Raw genomic sequence first — 19,907 nt, forward strand, 5'->3', positions numbered from 1 at the left:
GTAAAGTCCCTGACCTCATGGAATCCACATTCCATTTAGGGGCAGGGATTACATATAATAAATAAAGAAGCAGACACTCAAAGAAAAATATAAGGTGGTGATAAGTGCTTTGCAGATCACAAAGTCAGCTGACAGGATGGAGAGAGACCCCATGGCTGCATTAGGTTAGCTGCTCTCTGAGCAGGTCACAGTGAAGCTCAAATTTGAATGACAGGAAGGAGCCAGGCTGACAAAGGTGAGGGGAAGAGAATCTCAGACAGAAGTTAACAGCCAGTACAAAGGCCTCTGGTATGGACTGAGCTTGGCATGCCCCAGAAACACAAAGAAGATCATGCCGTGCGGCCAGAGCATGGAAAGCACAGGGACCAGAGAGGGAGGAGGGGACTAGATCACATAGGATTTGTAACCAGGAAAACAAGGTTAGATTTTATTCTCCAGGTGCTGCAGTGTGTTGGAGGATTTCAAGCAAGGGAGGTAGCTTCTCCATGGAGGATGGGTTGGAATAAGTTGCAAGCAAGAAGGGTGTGAGCAGACACATGGGAAGAAGCTATTGCAGTGCTCCAGTGAGAGGGGCTGCAGCAGGAACTGGGGCAGCAGTGGAGATGGAGAGAAGTAATCCCTGTGGGATATGCTTGGAGATGGAGGCACAGGACCTGAGGATGCATTGAGTGCGGGGATGAGAAAAAAGAGAGAAGCAAGGATTCTTTTTGACTTGGGCAACTGGGTGGATGGTGGTTGGCTGGAGGTGAAATACTCATGGGGGTGGCAGGAGTGAGAAGGAAATCAAGAGCTCCTTTTTGCATGTGTTAGGTTTGAGATGCCCATCGGACATCCAGGTAGATGCGTTGAGTCAGACTTGGATATGTGCGTCTAGAATTTCAGGAAGAGCCAGACCAGGAGACTTCCACCTATAGGTGGTATTTAAAGCCACAGGATGAGGTCACTTAGGGATGGTGTGTAGCTAGAAGAAAGAAATGGGCCAAAGATGGGGCTCTAGGGCACCACACGGCAACATTCGGAGGTCAAGCAGGGGAGAAGGGCAGCAAAGAGGTAGAGAAGATGCAGTCGGTTGAAGGGCATTCAGGAGAGAGGAGGACCATGAAGCCCAGGGAGAGGGGCATGCTCAACTGTAGGGAATGCGGAGGGATCAGGTCCGGTAAGAACAGAGAAGTGACCACCATTGACTTTGGCCACATGGAGGTTACCAGCGCTCTTAACAAGCACAGGCTCAATGTGGGGCTGGGAGAGAAATCCAGTTAGAGTAGGTTCAGGAAGGACTGTGAGTCAAGGACCAGAAATGATGGGAATAGAAAAATGGAACAGTAGCTGTAAAGGAAGGTGGCATTAAGGGAAGAAGTTTTTTTTTTTTTTTAAGGAATAGGAGATATGAAAATGTGTGTGTGACTCACTGGTGTAGTAGAGGGACAGAGAAAAATTGCAGATGCAGGAAAAAGTAAATTCAGCAGCAAAGGCCTTGAGAAGGTAAGGTGTGTGTGTCAGGAGTGGCCTTTGCCCTGCCCAGTGGAGGGGTGGTCTTTGCCTTGCACAGGTGGAGGGGTGGTCTTTCCTCGCACAGGTGGTGGGTTGTTCTTTGCCTTGCAGAGGTGGAGAGGCGGCCTTTGCCTTGGGGTAGGGACATTTCAGCCATAGAAGTGGGGGAAAGTGGGGAGTGTAGGTCCAGATGGAGGTGCCAGTGGTGGGAAGCCCTTGTTTTGCTGCTTTCATTTGCTTAGTGAAGGATGAGACAGTTGCATGCCAAAAAGACAGAAGGTGAAAGGAGGTGAGTCCTGGACTGGGAGGGAAGGACGGAGGGCAGCAGACAGGCTGGGGGAGTGAGGATTGCTGCGATGCGTGTGATGCCTGTAGAGATGTGTGACCATAGAGGTGCAGTGAGTCCCATCCTCGCTGTTGTGTGATCTTTCCCTTACCACTCTCAGGAGCTCGAGTACGATTGGAGTGAAAGGTTGCCTGGATCAGGGCTTTGCTGGGAGCATGCAGCAGGGGGGGGGAGGCAGAAGTTGATGACAGTGATGGACTGTGGGATCAAAGCTGGGCCAGAAAGGAAGCGGGGAAGGGCGGTGGTGGTTGTGACAAAGGCTGGGGCAATGGTCGGGCAGCATCTGTAGTGGCCACAAGTGGAGCTGCGATCCTGAGGCCCAAGTAAGGGAATGCTGCTCAGACCCCCTGGCCTCTGCCTTGGTGTCCAGCCTCTCTTGGCTCACCCAGCGGAGCTGGGTCTCTTCTGTGCCCTCCTCAGAGAAGTGCTTGACCCAGGCTCCCTATCTGCTTACTAAAGAAGATAAAGAAAACTGGTCGATTCTTCCTCTGCGAGGGTGACACAGCCTGGCATCCTTCTCCCCAACCTGTTAAATAGGGCAAATGGTTTTCCCCATTAACAGGTGTGGAAACTGAGGCTAGGAGAGGTGGGTGACTGAGCCTGGGCTTTTGTTCCTGTGCCCTTTGCTAAGGTGTGTTTGTGTGGATGCAGAAGCACCAGGAGTGCTGCTGAGCCTGAAAGCCTGTTGGGAGGGGAGGCTGTGTTGCGGGCACAGCAGGATCAGATGTCCTTTCAGTGGTCCTGAGTCTCATCCCTGAGCCCCGAGAGGCTTCCAAACAGCACCTAGACCATTCCCCTCCCTCTGCACAGGTTTCACCTGTGCCATAATTCCTGACCTCTGACCCAGCCCCTGACTCTTCATCTCCCTCTCAGTGCCAGCCCACCCCCAGTAAATGTCTGGGGCTCTGGAAACACAGCCTCCCTGGTCTCCCTCCTCCCTAGGCTTGCAGGGGCTACTGCCTACTCTACAGAGTAGAGTGTGGGGCGGGCCGGTAGGGGAGGTGGCTAACTTCCCCTGAGGCATCTCCGACCTGCTTGCCAGGAAAGGAACCACACAGCCCCCTCATCATCCTGCTCTGCCTCACACCATAGGGCTCTCCCCTTCCTCCCTTTCCTTCTCCTCCCCTTTCCCTTCTTCATTTTAACCTTTGAAATACTCAATGTACAGAAAAGACGCACATACAGCTGGGTTTTTATGGAATCCTTTGAGAGTAAGTGGTTGATGCGATGCTCCGTCATCCCTGAATACATTAATGTGCATTTCAAACCAACGAGGACATTTTCTACAAGCCACATGCAACCATCAAAGTCAGGAAATTAACATGTCATCATTACCTAATGCCCAGATCCTTTTCATGTTTTGTCAGTGGTCTGAGTAACATCATTTGCAGCAAAAGGATTTCGTTCAGAATGACACGTTGCATTTAGTTGTCATGACTGGTTCCCTTCAAGCTGTCCTACTCAGACTTTCCTTGACTTTCATGGTCTTGACCCATTGGAAGAGCACAGGCCAGTGTTTTGTAGGATGTCCCCCAGTTTGGGATTGTGCGATGGTTCCTCATGATTGGATTCAGGTTCTGCATCTTGGGTAGAAATATCACAGACAGGATGCTGTGTTCTCATTGCATACAATTTCGGCTTGTCTCATTACTGACAGCATCACTTAGGCCACTTGGGGAAGGCAGTGTCTGCTGCCAGGCTTCGCCATGGGAAAGTTGCTCTTTTCCCTTTGTAATTAGTAAGATTTTCTGGGGGAGGTACTTTAAGAGCATGTAAATATTTCATTACTCATCAAACTAACATTTATCTGTTTATCTATCTATCTACCTATCTATCTATCTATCTGTCCGTATGTCCGTCCATCCGTCTGTTTGTCTGTCTGTCTGTTGGTCTGCCTGCCTGCCTACCTACATCTATCTATCTATCTATTTATCTATCTATTTATCTATCTATCTATCTATTTATCTATCTATCTATCTATCTATCTATCTAATCCATCTCTATCTATCTATCCTGTCTATCTAATCTATCTAATCTAGCTATCTATCTGTCCATCCATCCATCCATCCATCCATCCACCCAGCCAGCCAGCCAGCCAGCGTTCATTCATCTACTGATCTGTCCATTCATTTCACTACAGATTCCTATTTTATGTAATAGGTTACAGCTGTTATCACTACTTCCTTCGATTCTCAAATTATCCCTGATTTGGTCACTGATGCCGTTCCAGCTGGCTTCTGTGTCCCTTTGAAATGCCGTTTTCCCTTTTCCCAAGCCTTCTTACTTTCCAGCACAAGACATTCCAGGCTTGTCTTGTGCCTCCATGCCTCTGTTCTGGAATCAGTCATTTCTCCCTGATTCCAATTAGTGGACCACAGCATTTAGAAACTAAGGTTGGGGCTAGGTGCTCATTGATTTGAGAATGTTGATGCTCCCAGGCTGTTTCACTGGGGAGAGCTGGGGATTGTGTGTCTCTGCATGAGTGGACACATTTACACAAACTTTATTACTGTATCTATTTATATGTATTGTAAAGTAGAAGCTCACATGATACTTCAGTGTTAACCAATACCATGGAGTTTCCTCTCATTTCCTCCCTTTCCATATTTCTACCTCCTTTCTCTACCAGAGAAACCAGACTCTCATTATTGGTAATATGTTTGCTTACTACTCACTTATAATATGTTTACATACCCCTGAATGTAACCAATCTCCCATTGTCACCACCTCCTGCCCCAGGAAGATGTCTGTCACCCCATGCTGGGATCTGACACCGTTGCTGGGCAGCGTCCCACATGGGCACTCTCCTCTGCTTGAGCCGGGCTGCCGTGGTCCATGCTGACCCGTTATGGCATCCACACCCCCACCATTTCCTGGGTTTGCTCAGCCCCACCTCATGGCTTTAGCATGGAATCGTTTGTGCTCTGGGTTTTGATGGCTCAGACTTGATTCTTTGCTACCGAGGCAAAGGCTTGAAGAGGGCAAACCACTGTCCCCAAGGGAATAGCTGCCCTCGTGCCCATTCCTCCCTTCACACACCTGTTCCAGGGAGGAGGGAACTCCAGGTCCAGGGGCCTCCATAAAGCTGAGTGGTCTTTACTTCTTCCTCCCAAGGTTTGCAACAGGTGGGTAGAGCCAGCGAGGCCACCCAGGGCCCTGGCTGCTGCACCTGCTCACTCACTCAGCCTTGGTGTGTGTACTCAGAGGACAGCTTGGCTGCACGGACGCTTCCATGGAAATGCTTTTGAAATGCTGCAACAGCCAGCCATGTGGGTCTCAGGAGCGTAGGTGTAGAGACATAAATAACAACACGGGGCATAGAATACCTGCTTCCCAGAAGCAATCAGCCTCTCTCCCTCTCCACCTCCGTACAGCTCCCGTGATGGAGTTATTCACATGCAGACACACACCCACAGGAAGCCACCTGCGGCAGGCACGCAGCCTTCACATGGCTTCCTCCACATGTGTGGCCCACACGCATGCTTCAGTGACTTGTCTTTGACTTCACCACTAACAACTATTATTTCCTCTCCATCTGATGAGGAAACCAGTGGGCTGCTGAGATGCTTAAAAAGGTAGATTCATTTGTGAAGGTTGACATAGGAGCTCAGAGGTTGATTGCATTGGTATAACTCTAGAAACAAAAAATGTATAACCGTTTACTTCCCAGAAAACTCAAGGAAAAAAGCATGCCCCTCCTTGTCCTTCTCCTACTTTTGCATGACCTAAAGCATAAATGTCATAGCTACAAGAAACTTTAAGGTAGCATGACATGAGGCAGTGGCAAGGGACAGCTGGGCCTCTGCAACTTAATGGTAGGGAGGACTTTGTCACATCTCTTCTCCTTTCTGAGCCTCTATTTGCCCCCTTTAGAGGAGATAGGCCAGTGCACAGCTCATAAGGTTATTAGGGGCTCAGAGATTGTGGAGGTCAAGTGCCTGATATAGGGCCTCACATACAGTAGGTGCTCAAATGTCAGCTACAGGTCATTTCAGGTGTAGTGGTCTGCACCTTGATGATTCTTGGCCACACACCCCCAGCCTTATATAAGTGCTCTGACAGTAATCCTCTGTGCTTTGCAACCACCCAGTCCTGGGATGATTCTCCTGGTGGGGATTCCACAAGTGCCACAGATCCCCACTTCCTTCCTCTTTTGCTCAGGAGGACAGTGGTTGGAACATTCTCCTCTGGCCATATTTTAGCATCTCTTTCACCAACAGAGCGTCGTGCTAAGAAATAAACACAGCCAGTCAATGGGAGGGGCCCAGATACTGCACTTGTGACAATGCACCTCCAGTTTCTGCCTGCCAGCAGTTGTGGAAAACACCATGTCACACTGTTCCTAGCTGGAGACCAACTACAATCTGTTGTCTATTCACATACTGCTGCCGAGCAATACCTCCTAACCTATATCTGGTTGGTGGATGTTTGGAATCAATCCAAACCAAGACAAAAACATGTTTTTATCATATTCAACACCATGTTGTTAGAGTTGGTCTTCTATCACAAATGACTAAGATGCCCTGCAGATGATCACTCTCCTGGGTTCATTGCTCCCGGTTTGTGATGGGTGTCCTATGGTGAGGATGGAAGCTCCTATAGGCTGCTCTACATTAGGCTCTTAACCAGCTCCTTGGAATAGGGTCATGCAGCCAAGTCATGAATCCGCACAGTATTTTGTCATCTTCTCCCTTAGGATGCCATGGCGGTGGGGCCTTGTAAACGTCCTTGTTGAAGTCCCACATGATATACTGCAAGCATGGGCTCTGGAATCAGACTTTCTGGCTCACACCCAGCTCTGCCAGAATTAGGCTGCGCTCTTGGATGACTTAGTTTATGTGCCTTAGTTTCCTCATCTATGAGATGGGAATTAGTGGTTCATACCTTCTAGGGCCATTGTGGGGATTGCATAGTTGCTGTTTGTATAACTGTGGCACTCTGGAGCCAGCCCCTTACAGGATCCTGAGAGCTGATTGTGAAAGTTTCAGTAAATTTGTGGAATGGATGCAGTCATCGACCATGCTGGAAGTATCTATACCACGGAATTCAGCAAAGGCGACAAACCAGGGCTTCTATCTCCTGGAGAGCCAGTTGTTCAGTATCTCCAGCACACCACTGTATAAAACACAACAGCATCCGCTGGGCACTAAGCAACCAATAAACATGAGTGGTTGTTGTTATGATTATTCCATTTATTAACTTGACTAATAACCACGTCAAAAAAAGAAATGAGACCAATCATATGTAATTATTTTTAATGAGCCTGTACTGGTGACTGCTGGCAACTGCTACTTCCTTCCCTAATGGCTCGAGAAACAACCCATTAATAATCTTCAAAGTGAGTTTCATGTATTCATCCTTTCGAGTATTATTGAGCCACGTACTAGGTCCTGTGTCGGGCATGGGGGAGTTCGTGGTTTGACTAGCACAGACAACATCTTTGCTCTCATAAAGCTTACAGTCTCGGGGGGAAGACAGACATGAAGGCAAGCGAACAAACAAAATCACAACATAATCACAAACTGTGAACGTGCTTAGAAAAAAACAGCATGGAATAATTGAGAAAATGGGGATGTGCTTTTTCCAACTGGGTGGTCGCAGGGGCATGCTGCCTGCCAAGAGCCAATTGCGTGCACTCATCTCTTCTCAACTCTGCCTTGAGTGACATCATCTGTGTCATTAGCTTGAAATCGGCTATGGTGGAAGTATTTACACCACGGACATTGGCAGATGCTACAAACCAGAGCTGTTTTGTTTTCCCTTCTGGAGACCTAAAGGTGAAGATGGGGGCCATGCTGAGAGCAGTGGGAAGAGCGTTTTACCTGCCTGTACACATTCCCTCAGGTGGGAGATACTTTCTGTCCCATGGAAGCTTCTGCTGCCGGGAGAGAGTGAAACCATTCCAGATAGAGAAACCTGGAATGGTTTTCTGAATACCTGAGCCCTGGGGAAGCTTTGGTTGCCTTTTACATTCCCATTGATTTCAACCACTCTACCCGGTACCAGTGCCTTCTTGATAACCCCTGCTCCCCTTTGGCCAAGCCCACATGATCATCTGCTTATGGCCATGGTGCTGGGTATCTGCCAGGCTGGACCACAGGTGGGGTTCTAAGTGGTGGGCGATGATTTGGGGTGGGAAGAGTCCTGGTATTGTTCTGATTAACTGAATACTCCAGCCACTGCCTAAGGGAGGAGAGAAACCAGGCAGGGTCTCTGGCCCGGGAATGGCTCTGGCAAAGCTAGCAGGGCTTTAGAGCTCCAGCCAAGCGTATTGGGCCCTGAGCCCTCAAGGGAGCCAGAGCAGGCTAGAACATGAAGCCAGGCAGATTACACAGTGAGGACAAGGCAGACCCTCGAGTCCTACATTCTCGGGTGAATGGGGGATTTGGGCAGGGAGAGGGGTACTATATTGCAGAAGCGACCACACTGAGGCTTCATGACACCCAGGGCTCCTTTATGCCACTGCAGCAATAGGGTCAGTTTGCTGCAGGACATAGTCCCAGTCCCACCATTCATTGAGGGTAGAGATATCGACATCCTTTTTCCCATCACTCCTGACCAGCTGCAGGAGAAGGGTAGGTTAGTCCTTTGCCTTCTCTGATTTCTTTTCTCTCAACATCCCAAGCAGTTGCTCCACGTCCACAAGAATCCCAGGCGGTAGGGAGGTCAGATGTACACCCATTCGCTGGGTGAGGAAAGGAACCACGGAGAGGCACAAACGTGCACAACAGGCCTAGGTTCAGTCCCCACAACTTGACTTCTCTAAACTCCAGTTCTCTCCTTAGGCAAAAATAATAATAAAACCAAACACACAAGTTCCTAGGAGGATTACTGAAGTAACATATGGAAAATCACTCTGCAAGCTGCTATTCAAATGCTAGTAATTTTTTACTGTCACAATTAGGACTAGTTTGAATATCTTTTGTTTCTTAACCCAATGCCCACCCCTTTTTTTTTCTTCAAAATTGCTCATTCATCCATCCGTTCATTCAGTAATGATTTTGAATGTTTGTGAGGAGTCAAGTGCTCCGCTATATCCTGGAAATAGGAGGCTAAAATAGACAACGAAGAGAAGGAATGCATACGCTGGAGGTGAGCCGGGCCCTCTGCAGGTGCAAGGCAGCCAGCATGGGTGTCACCAAAATAGGTGTGTGAGCAAGGACCAAGGGAGTGGGGAGGGCGAGCGAGGGGCTTTGCTGCAGTGGGGTTGGCGGGGGGGTCGGGGGCTTCATAGGCTCATAATATGTTCCCTGTTCGCATGCCCATGATCCTCATGCCTCTTCTTCTGTGGCACAGGATCTGCTCTCTCAAAAAGAGTGAGGACCCTAAAAATGATCACTAACTTCAGATCCTACAGGCGTCAGCTGACCCTGATGGACGCGCTGGAGGCTCAAATGAGGTTGAGCTGGCCTGATTTGTTTAAAAACAAAAATAACCATTAATGAGAATGACTAGATTTCTGTAAGAACCACTCAAACCAAAAAGAAAAAATTCCACTCAAAACCATTTTTAAAAATCTGGAAGTCTAACTTATAAACTTGAAGCTACAGGGGAAATTTTCCCAATTTAGAGTCTATTGCTCCCTGCTGTGCATTTAGTTATGATTAATCATTCTAAAATTTACCAGCCAGAGTCCTGTCACAGTTCGTTGAACAAACTTTCCATCATCCTTCTGGAATAAAAACATGGATCCGGACAGTGACCTCAATGCAAACTTGAGTTGATGCAGTTTTAGTGACGTGGGGTCCAGATTGGGCATGGAGCTTTGCAGCCTACGGCTGCTCAGAATCTTAGTATCAATAGCTTAGACCCCTTTGAAAATCCTTTGCATGGAGGAGAAGGGAAGACTGCTGCTGTGTGTGCCCACACACTTCCTTGAGCCAGCCTAATGCCGTATGTTGGCCAATAGCCCCTAGTGAGTTGGCATACGCCCCACCATGACAGGTAGCATTTAGTAGATTGGGAAATTGAATCTGGAAGTTTAAGTGGTTGCTGGTGGTGACTACAGACTACAGGAAGAATATTCATGGTGATTCAGCTGGATAGTTGTATTTGGCTGCACAGAAACAACGTGACCTCTTAAAAATAAAAATAAAAGGACCCAGGAAGTGTTGAAAATGACAGTCAAACTGGAACTTGGAGGCACCATCTTTTTTTATTGATGCCAGCTGTCTCCACCAGTGTATCTTGCAGAATGCCTTACACATATCAAGTGCTCAGTACATATTTGAAGAACCACAGCTTTCTGGCACTGCAAAGAATTTCAGATTCAATCTCCCTTCTTTTTTTTTTTTCCTAATGAGGAAAATAATAATAACGAGGAAAATAATAATGATTGAGATTAGCTGTCACCTGGAACAAGAGCATAAGTTGCTGTCTTTTAGGATTCCAGCATAAAGTTGTGCAGGTTGAGCACAAAAGCACCGGAGAAAGGGGATAAATGGAGTCTGAAAGCCAGTCCAGCACTGGATTGAAGGGAGATGGGTCCTTTTCCTTTGACAAAGGGCTCATCTCCTCACCAAGCCAACTGTGGGGCCATGTCCACACTGAGAAATGTTTGCACTTGAATAGATGTAGAAGGGTGATGTTAAGAGAACAGAAGTCCAGACTGTTGAGGATTTTATAGGGTTAACTGATCCCTTCTGCCTTTTTGCAAGCAGAGATTGTGATTTTTGCTATTCTGTGACCCCCTATATCTAGCTATCATCTATCTGTCTTCTATATCATCTATGTATCTATCAATCATCTCTTGTAATCCATATTGATGAGGTTACAGCAACTAATGGATAAGAGGGCTAACACAGAGAACATGAGCAGCAGTAAGTCTCTTTGGGGGACACCTGAGGAATATTTCATACATACCTGTTTGTTAGACTTGATAATGGATTACTGCTTGTCTGTTTCCTGCAGCTCCTAATAGAGTCCTGTCCACAAAAATTGTCATGGGTGGAGCCTTTTACTAAACACTCAGGGTGGAGGTCATGAGGCCCTGGAGGCAGGAGAAAACATCTTCTGGGGCTACAGAGAGGTCATGATATAAATGCAGGAGGAGGAAGTGACCCATAGCCACACAGACACAGGCAGACATTAGGGAAGAACCTTCAAGAAACGTGCAAAGAAAAAAAAATAAGGGAGGCCATTAAAGACAATTTTTAAGTTTACAAAACTAAGGCAAGCCAGGCTTTGCGTGCAAATGATTAGGCAGGTGAGTCATGCATATATTTGTCAGTTCTCTTTCAAAATAGGAAATAAATTAGGCACAATGTTTGCATTTTAAAAAATCCTTTACTTTGCCCCCCTATGAATTTTCTTAGTGCACCCTGGGCCTAGCTCTCAGTTGAGTTCCCACCCTGGGGTCTCTGAGACCCAGAGAAATTTTACACCTACCCCTCCCACTCCCACCAAACCTTTTGGAGAATAGCTCTTCCTGCGCATGCTTTTTAACGGTAGGGGCTGCTGAGCAGTAACCAGTCAGGAGGGCCACCCAAGCCTGAACCTCATTGTAGAGTGATCAGGGTCAATGCATGTGTACAAAGTGTCTTACTCCTTGTAGAGCAGGCTGTATCCAATTAAAGCTTGATTAAATACCACATAGTGGAGAGTAAACTGTTATTAGAAGCTGCTAATGGACACTCCATCACCTGCATTATTCACTGTGAAGAAACTACATAAAGCCAGCAAACGGTGTGCTCTTTGCCATCCAGGAGCCTCTAGTCCAAATTAATTTTCATGAAACTCAGATTCTAGGCAGATGTGGTTCTTTTGATTTTTACTCCTAAGTACAGGCCATTGTTCATTTTTCCCAGCAAAGCTCAGGCATTGTGTGAGTTTTTTTCAGAGGATATTGCAGAATGAGAGTTTCAGAGCATGAATATAGGTAACCTTTAAAAGGAAATATTCAGAAAGAATAAGCCAACCACTACATCAGTCTGCCAATTTAACAGTGGTATCTAAACTAGCTTGCTCAGATCTTCACAGCAACAAATACAAAAAGGGACTCCAAAATTATGTGTATGTCTATGTCAGTTGATCAAAAACTCAACTAAGAAGTGTCTCCTCCCACAGAGGAAACTGAAGTTCTTGAAGGTGACTCATAAGAAGAAGCCACTGGGGACAGGGGCTTTGACCCTGGCCCTATCTGCTTCCCCTCTCCATCTGTGGATCAACAAGCAGGAATATGTCAGATGATTTCCACCTTTTGTTGAGCTTTAGCTATGGGCCTGGCACTCCACATGTGTTATTTCATTTAATCAATACAATCACCCTCTAAATTCATATTGCTTTTCCTGGTTGTTCACTTGGGAATTGGAGTTTAGTTAGGTCAAGTAACTTGTCTAAAGTCGTACAGCTAATGGTGAGAAGATCTGGCACTTAAACCTAGGTTTCCCTGACTGCAGAGCCCATGCTCTCATCAAAATATCAATTGCCTCCCTCACAAACACTAGAAGGGCACCCATTTGGTACTGAGCCTGGCTATGAACAGATGCAAAAGCAATAGAGGAAGCATCTATGCTTTCTTTGGGTTTGAATTGTCATGGTAACCTAACATAGGGGTAGGGGCCTTGAGAAGAGTTTTAAAGTCATGTCATATCAGATCTGGGCTCTGTTTCCACTGTTGCTACTCAGCCTCTCTAAGCCTCAGTTTCCTTAGTTGTAAACAAAAATAACAGTTGACCCCGAATACCACAGGGGTTAGGGGTGCCAATCCCCCACACAGTTGAAAATCCAAGCATAATTTTTGACTCCCACAAAACTAAGCTACTATCAGCCTACTGTTGACCAGCAGTCTTGCTGATAACTTAGTCAATTAATGCATATTGGCTGGCTGTGGTGGCTCATGCCTGTAATCCCAGCACTTCGGGAGGCCGAGGCAGGTGGATCACCTGAGGTCAGGAGTTTGAGACCACTCTGGCCAACATGGTGAAACCCTGTCTCTACTAAAAGTACAAAATTAGCCGGGCATGGTGGCACATGCCTGTAATCCCAGCTACTTGGAGGCTGAGGCGGGACAATTGCTTGAACCTGGAAGGCAGAGGTTGTGGTGAGTCAAGATCACGCCATTGCACTCCAGCCTGGGAAACAAGAGTGAAACTCCGTCTCAAAAAAAAAAGTAATTAACACATATCTGGTATATGTATTATATACTATATTCTTACTATAAAGTAATCCAGAATAAAGAAAATTGTTAAGAAAATCCTAAGGAAGAGGAAATATATTTACCACTCACTGAGTGGAGGTGGATCAGCATGAAGGTATCTGTCCTCATTGCCTTCACATGGAATAGGCTGAGGAGGAGGGAGAGGAAGGGCTGGCCTTGCTGTCTCAGGGGTGGCAGAGGTGGACAAGGTGGAAGAGGTGGAAGGGGAGGCAGGCACACTTGGTGTAAATTTAAAAAAAAAATCTGTGTATTAGTGGACCTGTGCAGTTCAAACCCAGGTTGTTAAGGGTCAATTGTAATGTGCTTACCTCACAGGGCTGTTGGAAGGATGATGTGATACCATGCATATAATGGGCTTAGCACTATGCCAGGCACATAGTAATGGCTCGATTTATTTTAGAGGGAAAACATGCAGGTAGTTTTCAATTATGTTGGTACAAACTAGTTTGGTAAAGGGTGAGCTACTTCACATCCTAAAAGTAGAATTAGAATAGGGCTGAAACCTGGAGATCTGGCCCTGAAGTGAGGTGCTTGTGGTTCCTGGGTGGGGTCCCTGCAAAGTATGGCCCTGGGGTTCTTATTTTCCAGTCATCACCATATTTAAGGGTAAAGTGGAAGAGGTGGAGCTGCCTGTGGAGAAGGTGGACATCATCATCAGCGAGTGGATGGGCTACTGTCTTTTCTATGAGTCCATGCTCAACACGGTGATCTTTGCCAGGGACAAGTGGCTGGTAAGTGTCCTGCACGCTGTCCCTGCATTGGCCGGCTGGCTGTCCTGCTGCTCTACCCAAGGCCTGCAGCCTAGGAGGCATACGAAGACTTCAGAGAAGACTGAGGCTAGGAGGTCACTGCCCCAAGCCCCTCTCTTTAGAGAAGATCTGTATCAGGGAATAGAATTGTTGCCCTGGGTCCAGCATGTGTAACCATCAGAGTGGACTTCCATGGGTCTCACCTCAGCCTCTTTTGCAATAACAGACATTCGTTCTCTCTTGTCGAGTTAAAGGTCCATTTTGGTCAGCAAGTATTTAGGACTTGCATGGCTGCCAGAGCCAGGTGTGCTATTCATCTGGGCTTCTCCAGGCCAAAGTCATAACACCGCTCACTGAGCCCCACTGGATTTACCTTCACCTCACCTCATTTGTCCTATTGACTCTACCTACGTCCCTTAAATTCTCCTTGTTCCAAAATAAAAATTGAGCATTGCTGTCCTAGCCCTCACCCCCGACAAGGTGACAGTCCACTGCATGAGAGATGCTGGCAAGGGGGTGCTCGTCTGGTGACTCTATGTGCAGTTCAAAATGTGATGTCTTTGTCAGGTGAATAGATTACGAGACCCATTTCCCCACAATTCATCAACAGAAACCTGGAGGGCTTATGTTTCCAGACCGGGCAGCTTTGTACGTGGTAGCGATTGAAGACAGACAGTACAAGGACTTCAAAATCCACTGTAAGTCCCCTCTTGCTTCTCCAGTGGACTTCCACTGCACAGTTGGGGTGGGAGGCACTCCAGTGGGCCCGAGATGGGCAGGCAGTGACATGAACACCATTGCTGTCCCTGAAGAGGAGCTTATCTGGGACCCTGTCTGGAGTCTGCTCTCTAAATGTTTCTCTCTAGTCCCAAGTGTGAGAGGTCTACAGACAGAAAATAAGCCATATGGCTGGGATGAGAGAAATGTCCTGGGGTGAAAGAATGAATGCAATGTGAATTAAAAATTGGACTGAGGCAGCAGAAGCTGAGTTTTTGCAGAGATCAGCAGGGCAAGTGGCTTGAAACCTGTCAGGGTTCAGTTAGCCCAAAAGTCCACCGCAGGGGTCCGAAGTAGCAGGTCTCTTGCCAGGCCAATTGTTTTGAATCCTGCCTTCATTCCATTCAAACTTATGAAAATAATATTGATTCTCCTTCATATTCAAATACATATTATTTGAGGTTCTTTTGAGGAATAGATAGCAGAGGGGGTGGGAAAGAGTGGAGATTTGGCTTTGAACAATCAAACAAAAGGCGAGTGTGCATGCGCATGTGTGCATAAGGCAGGGGCTCATATCTAAATATGTATTCTTAATGCCTTATCAGCTAGGCATGTGTGCTTCTCTGAGAACAATAAAGCCAAAAAACTTCTCCAATGTTTTACCTGGTCTGAAAAGGGCTGTTATCCTATTTCTCGTAAAGGGTGACACTTCTCTGTGACACAGGCCTGATCCTTAATGAGATTATACCAAACATGTTTTTGTAAAGTTGAACATGGCTGTGTCTCCTCAACCGGAACCAAATTCAACAAAGGAGCAAAGAACCCCTCAAACAGGCAAACACCCAAAAATCCAAATTAAAGCAAGAGGCAGAAGCTCCAACCTATCCATCAGACTGGGCACATCTGGGGTTCCTGCCCCAACAGGGTGGTCCATTCCTACTTGGCAAGATTACTGTGGAGGGGTTCACAGATTGAATAGAAGAATAAATGTCTCCAGGAGGCTAAGACTCCATCCACAGTTCAACAAATTGAGGCTCTGTGGATTTAAACAATTGCCATCTAATCGTTGTTAGTGGCACTGATGAAAACTCGGCTGGACTCTGCTATGGATGTGTGTATTTGTGTGGGTTCATGCCTTTCTGGAAATATAAAATCAAAGTGTGAAGTTCAGAGCCAGATTCAGAAGAAGACAAAACTGGGACAGCTGTTTGAAGCTCTGTGCCCTGGAAACCCTCTCTGGTTGCTGTCTGCCTCCAGCCAATCTGGTGTGATTTCCACTATTTGACCTCCTGGGGGAAGGAGGCAAAATACCAAATGAGGACGGTGAGAGGTAGGGGGGCCCAGGTTAAATGCTTTGCACACTGCGAGCCCTGGGTTTAAATCTTGGCTTTGCCATTTCCTAACTGGGTAACCTTGAGCAAATTATCTAATATCTTTGAGCCTCAGTTAAGGGATAATCTTCTCAATCCCACAGACTTGTCATGAGGATTAAGTGAGATGACGTATATTAAAGGACATGACAGTTCTTTGTCCTATAATGTGACTAGATGGGATCTAGTATCTGACTGTGTAGCTAAGCCCCTTTCTGCCCCCTGGCTCTGGCAAGTGAGCCTGACTGCCAAGCCCCTGGTGGCTCAGAATCTAGGACAGATGTACTCTCATGGAAGACTGCAGACACAACTCCGCAGTGAGTGTTGATCAAATGCATGTATAAATAGGACACATTTTGCCCTGGAGCTGCATTTTGGAGTTCTTGCTGTGCAATTGTACTGAATAGTGTTTTGAGGAGGAAAACTTCTAGGTACATTCTTCATTGTCATGTTCACTTAAATATTTATTGAGCTCCAACCCAAGGCACACCTCTTTAAGAAACTTTCTCATGGTTTCTACAACAAAGATACGTGTGTCAGGAGCCTCTGCAGGTATGCACATTGCAATGAGCCAGCCTGGAGCCTGGAGGAGCTCCTAAGGCACTGGCCCCCAACTGGAGATCATGTGATTTATTTCTTTGATTCTCATTGCAGTGTTCATACCTTCTGGAAAAGGAAAAAAAAAAAAAAATCTGAAAGTTAGCACCATCTTATCTTGTGCTTGTTCTAGAGTCTCTGAAAAATACCCCAACCTCCTCCCCACCCCAAAAGAACACTAAGAAACAGACACTTAAAATGTATTTACAATATGTTTTCTGTTTACATTTTTAAAGTAATCTATTTTTTTGTAAAGGAAGCAAACGCACATAGAAATTCATTTCAAATAAATGGAGATTTTGGTTACTATGAGTTCTAAATCAGAAGTAAAGCACAAAGGTTGCTGGTTGCTAAGGCAACAATTGTAAGCAATTTTCTATTGGCTCAAGAACCAGCTAAGAAGGAAAAATTTTGAAATGAGGCAGGAGAGTGAGACATGTTCAGCCCTTCAGAAAGTAAATTGTTAGAAGGAGAGCTTTTTTTCCTTTCCTCTCCTTTCCTTTTCTTTTATTTCCTTCCCTCCCCTTCCCTTCCCTCCCCTCCTTTCTTCTTCTTTCTCAAACACACACAGCAACATGGGAATGCAAGAATGAGGGCAGTGCAGAACCTGCCCTCCATTTGCTCACCAATGAATAGAGACCACATAGAGAGAGAGATAAATGCATATACTAGGCTCACAATACATAATTTTGTTGAAGGAAGAAAGGAAGGAAGGAAGGAAGGAAGGAAAGTGAACCAGCAGAGGGATGTGCAAGGTGTAGTATTTAACTCTTAGAGAGGAGCAATCATTTTACAAACATTTTCTACTATAAAGGAAATACAGAGAATTTCAAAAATGGAAGGAAACTTAGTGGATATTCTATTCAATTTCATGCACAACACATGAATTGCACCCAGTGCATGAATCTACACCCTGCTGAGAATGAGAGAGATGGGCACCAGTTTCTTGGCTGATGAGAAGACTGAAAGAAAGACCTCATGCAGAGGTGGCAGTGCTTATAGCTTGATGGTTGAAGGGCGGCCCTCTTGGATGGCTCAGCTGCTGTCTGTGGGCTTCACTTCCACTCATGACATCCAGAGTTTCCTCTGGCTCCAGCCCATTTTATGCAAGGATTCCACTTTGTTCATGAGAGCCTAAAATGTGTCAATCTAGTGTAAACACTTTCCCTTCTGCACAGAGAAGAATCTGTAAGTAGCATCTGGTGGCACTTGTTCTATTTTTCTCTGCCCTCATTCTGAGGCAGTCCCATTAGCCTCGACAGAGAAACTCAGATGGTTGGGGCTGGGGTGGTGAGGGAGGATGTAGCTACAGCTCTCTCCAATCAAAAATCACATTTCTCCCCTGGTACTTAATTTTCTTTCCTCAGGCTGTTTTTGAGATTTCTGTCTTTATTGATTTTCTGCAGTTTGATTCCGATGTGTCTAGGTGTGTTTTTCTTTTTATTTATCCTGCTTGGGGTTACATGGAATTCTTGGATCTGTGGATGGATTGTTTCGTTAGTTTCGAAAAATTTCAGCCAGTATCTCTACAAATATTTTTTTCTGCCTGATTATCTTTCTCCTCTTCTTCAGGAACTCCCATTATATGAAATAATGTTTGATATTGTCCTATGGAGCTTGGATCCTCTATTTTTTTCACTCTTTTTTTCTCTTTGTGTTTAAGTTTGGATCATTTTTATTGCCCTGTTTTCAACTTTATTGGTTATTTCCTGATATATTCATTCTGTTAATAAGTTCATTTTAAAAAGTCTTCTTTCCTTATATTGTTATTTCGATTTCTAGCATTTCCACTGGCTTTTTAAAAAAGTTTCCATCTCGCTAATGAAATTCTCCATTCATTGATGCACACTGTCCACCTTTTCCACTAGCTTCTTTAACATACTTAGTATAGATACTTTAAAGTCTTGTTGGATAATTCTAACATCTGAGCATCTCTAAATTTGGTTCTATGAATTTTTTCTTATGATGATAGGTCATATTTTTCCCTTTCTCCTGTGTCTTATAATTTTTCATTAATGCTGGGCATTGTGAGTAAAAGGACCAGTAGAGACAGGTGAATCACATCTATGTCCAGAAAAGAGTGTTGCCTCTGCCAGGCTATTAGAATGAGGGTGTGTGTGAGTCAATCTAGTCTGTAGTAATAGTAGATTTGGGCTTTGTTGTTGCTTTAGTTACATATATTACACCATAGTATAGTCCTTTTCAGGAGTCTGTTTTCATCTATTAACAAAAGCTTCACAGGCCTCTCTGATATTATTTTTTAATTTCTAGATAATCATGATATTTCTTGATGATCAATGGCTCTTACCCCACATACACTTATTTGGCATACAGTTTACAATTGCAACAAATAATTAATGTGATTTATTTGTATCCTACTCCATCTCTGCTCCACTTCTGGCAAAAAGGGCTACTGGGAAATAAATGGCCAGCAGAAAGGAGAAAAAAATCTAATCCCTTGGGTGATCTGTGCTCTGAATGATTGAAGGTGGGGCAGTCCAGCTGAGGAGATAAGTCCCAAATTAACCCATAACCCAAATTAACCCAAATTAAAACACCAGGCATTGCAAAACAGCGCAGGCATTAAATGTTTGGGAATGAATCTCAATTCAAAAAACATTGTCTGTGAGCCTGTTCTGTGCCAAATGCTGTACTATGGGTGTTGAGGATACAGGAGAAGTTGTGTGGTCAGGAGCGTTTAGAGAAAGTCTCACAAAGGCCATGAGACATTAAGATCACCATTTTGGGACTTGAAGACAGTAAAGATCATGTACCCCAAAGGTTTCCAAACTGGTTGGAATTGTCTGTATAGATTTGTAAAACTCCAGCTCCCTGGCTCTCAAATCTGGAGATTCTGATTCAGTAGGTCTGGCATGGGCCCTGGAGTCTGCATTTTAAAAACTATTCCAAGTGATTAGAGAACACAGAACCACTGAACCAAAATCCTTATAAGTAAGCCCAGAAAAAAGGATTGATTTGCACATGGCCGCACAGCTTGCATGGCAGCAAAGCCAGAGCTCAAACCACATAATGATAACCACTATTATGTATCAAGCGCTTTCTGCGTGCCTGGCACTGTCTTACGCACCTTACATATAATCACATTTAATCCTCATAACAATCGTATGGGATTACCATCATTATCATCATTTCCATTTTAAAGAATCCTTAGAAACCAAGGCTTAGAAAGGTTACATTCGTGCCTAAGATTACACAGCAAATAAGTGGCAGAGCTCAGATTTGAACTCCAAAGCCTAGGCATTTAACCATTACACACATTGACTCAGGCTTTTGCTTAGCACTAGCAGCGAACTCAAACTCCAGGCAGAGTCCAGGGAGAAGAGAGCAGGTGTATAGCTGCAAATCTCTTGAGAAAGACACAGAAGGCAATGTGTTTTGGCGTGTATGTTTTATCTGGGGAGAGGATGGATAGCTATTTCCACATTCTAGAGGGGAGTCTTCTCTGAAACCTGCCCTGT

The 19,907-nt window shown here is 45.5% G+C and overlaps 1 protein-coding gene across 1 annotated transcript in view; it reads left to right on the plus strand.

Annotated features, from left to right (window-relative positions):
• The window catches only part of PRMT8 (protein arginine methyltransferase 8), a 98,069-nt gene that overhangs the window by 59,319 nt on the left and 18,843 nt on the right, over positions 1-19,907 (plus strand). Inside the window, exons 5-6 of the mRNA XM_002822779.4 lie at positions 13,584-13,726; positions 14,355-14,442. Coding sequence (XP_002822825.1) covers positions 13,584-13,726; positions 14,355-14,442 — 231 coding nt within the window. The remainder of the gene's footprint in view (positions 1-13,583; positions 13,727-14,354; positions 14,443-19,907) is intronic.

Source organism: Pongo abelii, chromosome 10 (assembly GCF_028885655.2).
Source record: "Pongo abelii isolate AG06213 chromosome 10, NHGRI_mPonAbe1-v2.0_pri, whole genome shotgun sequence".
NCBI classification, from domain to species: Eukaryota; Metazoa; Chordata; class Mammalia; order Primates; family Hominidae; genus Pongo; species Pongo abelii.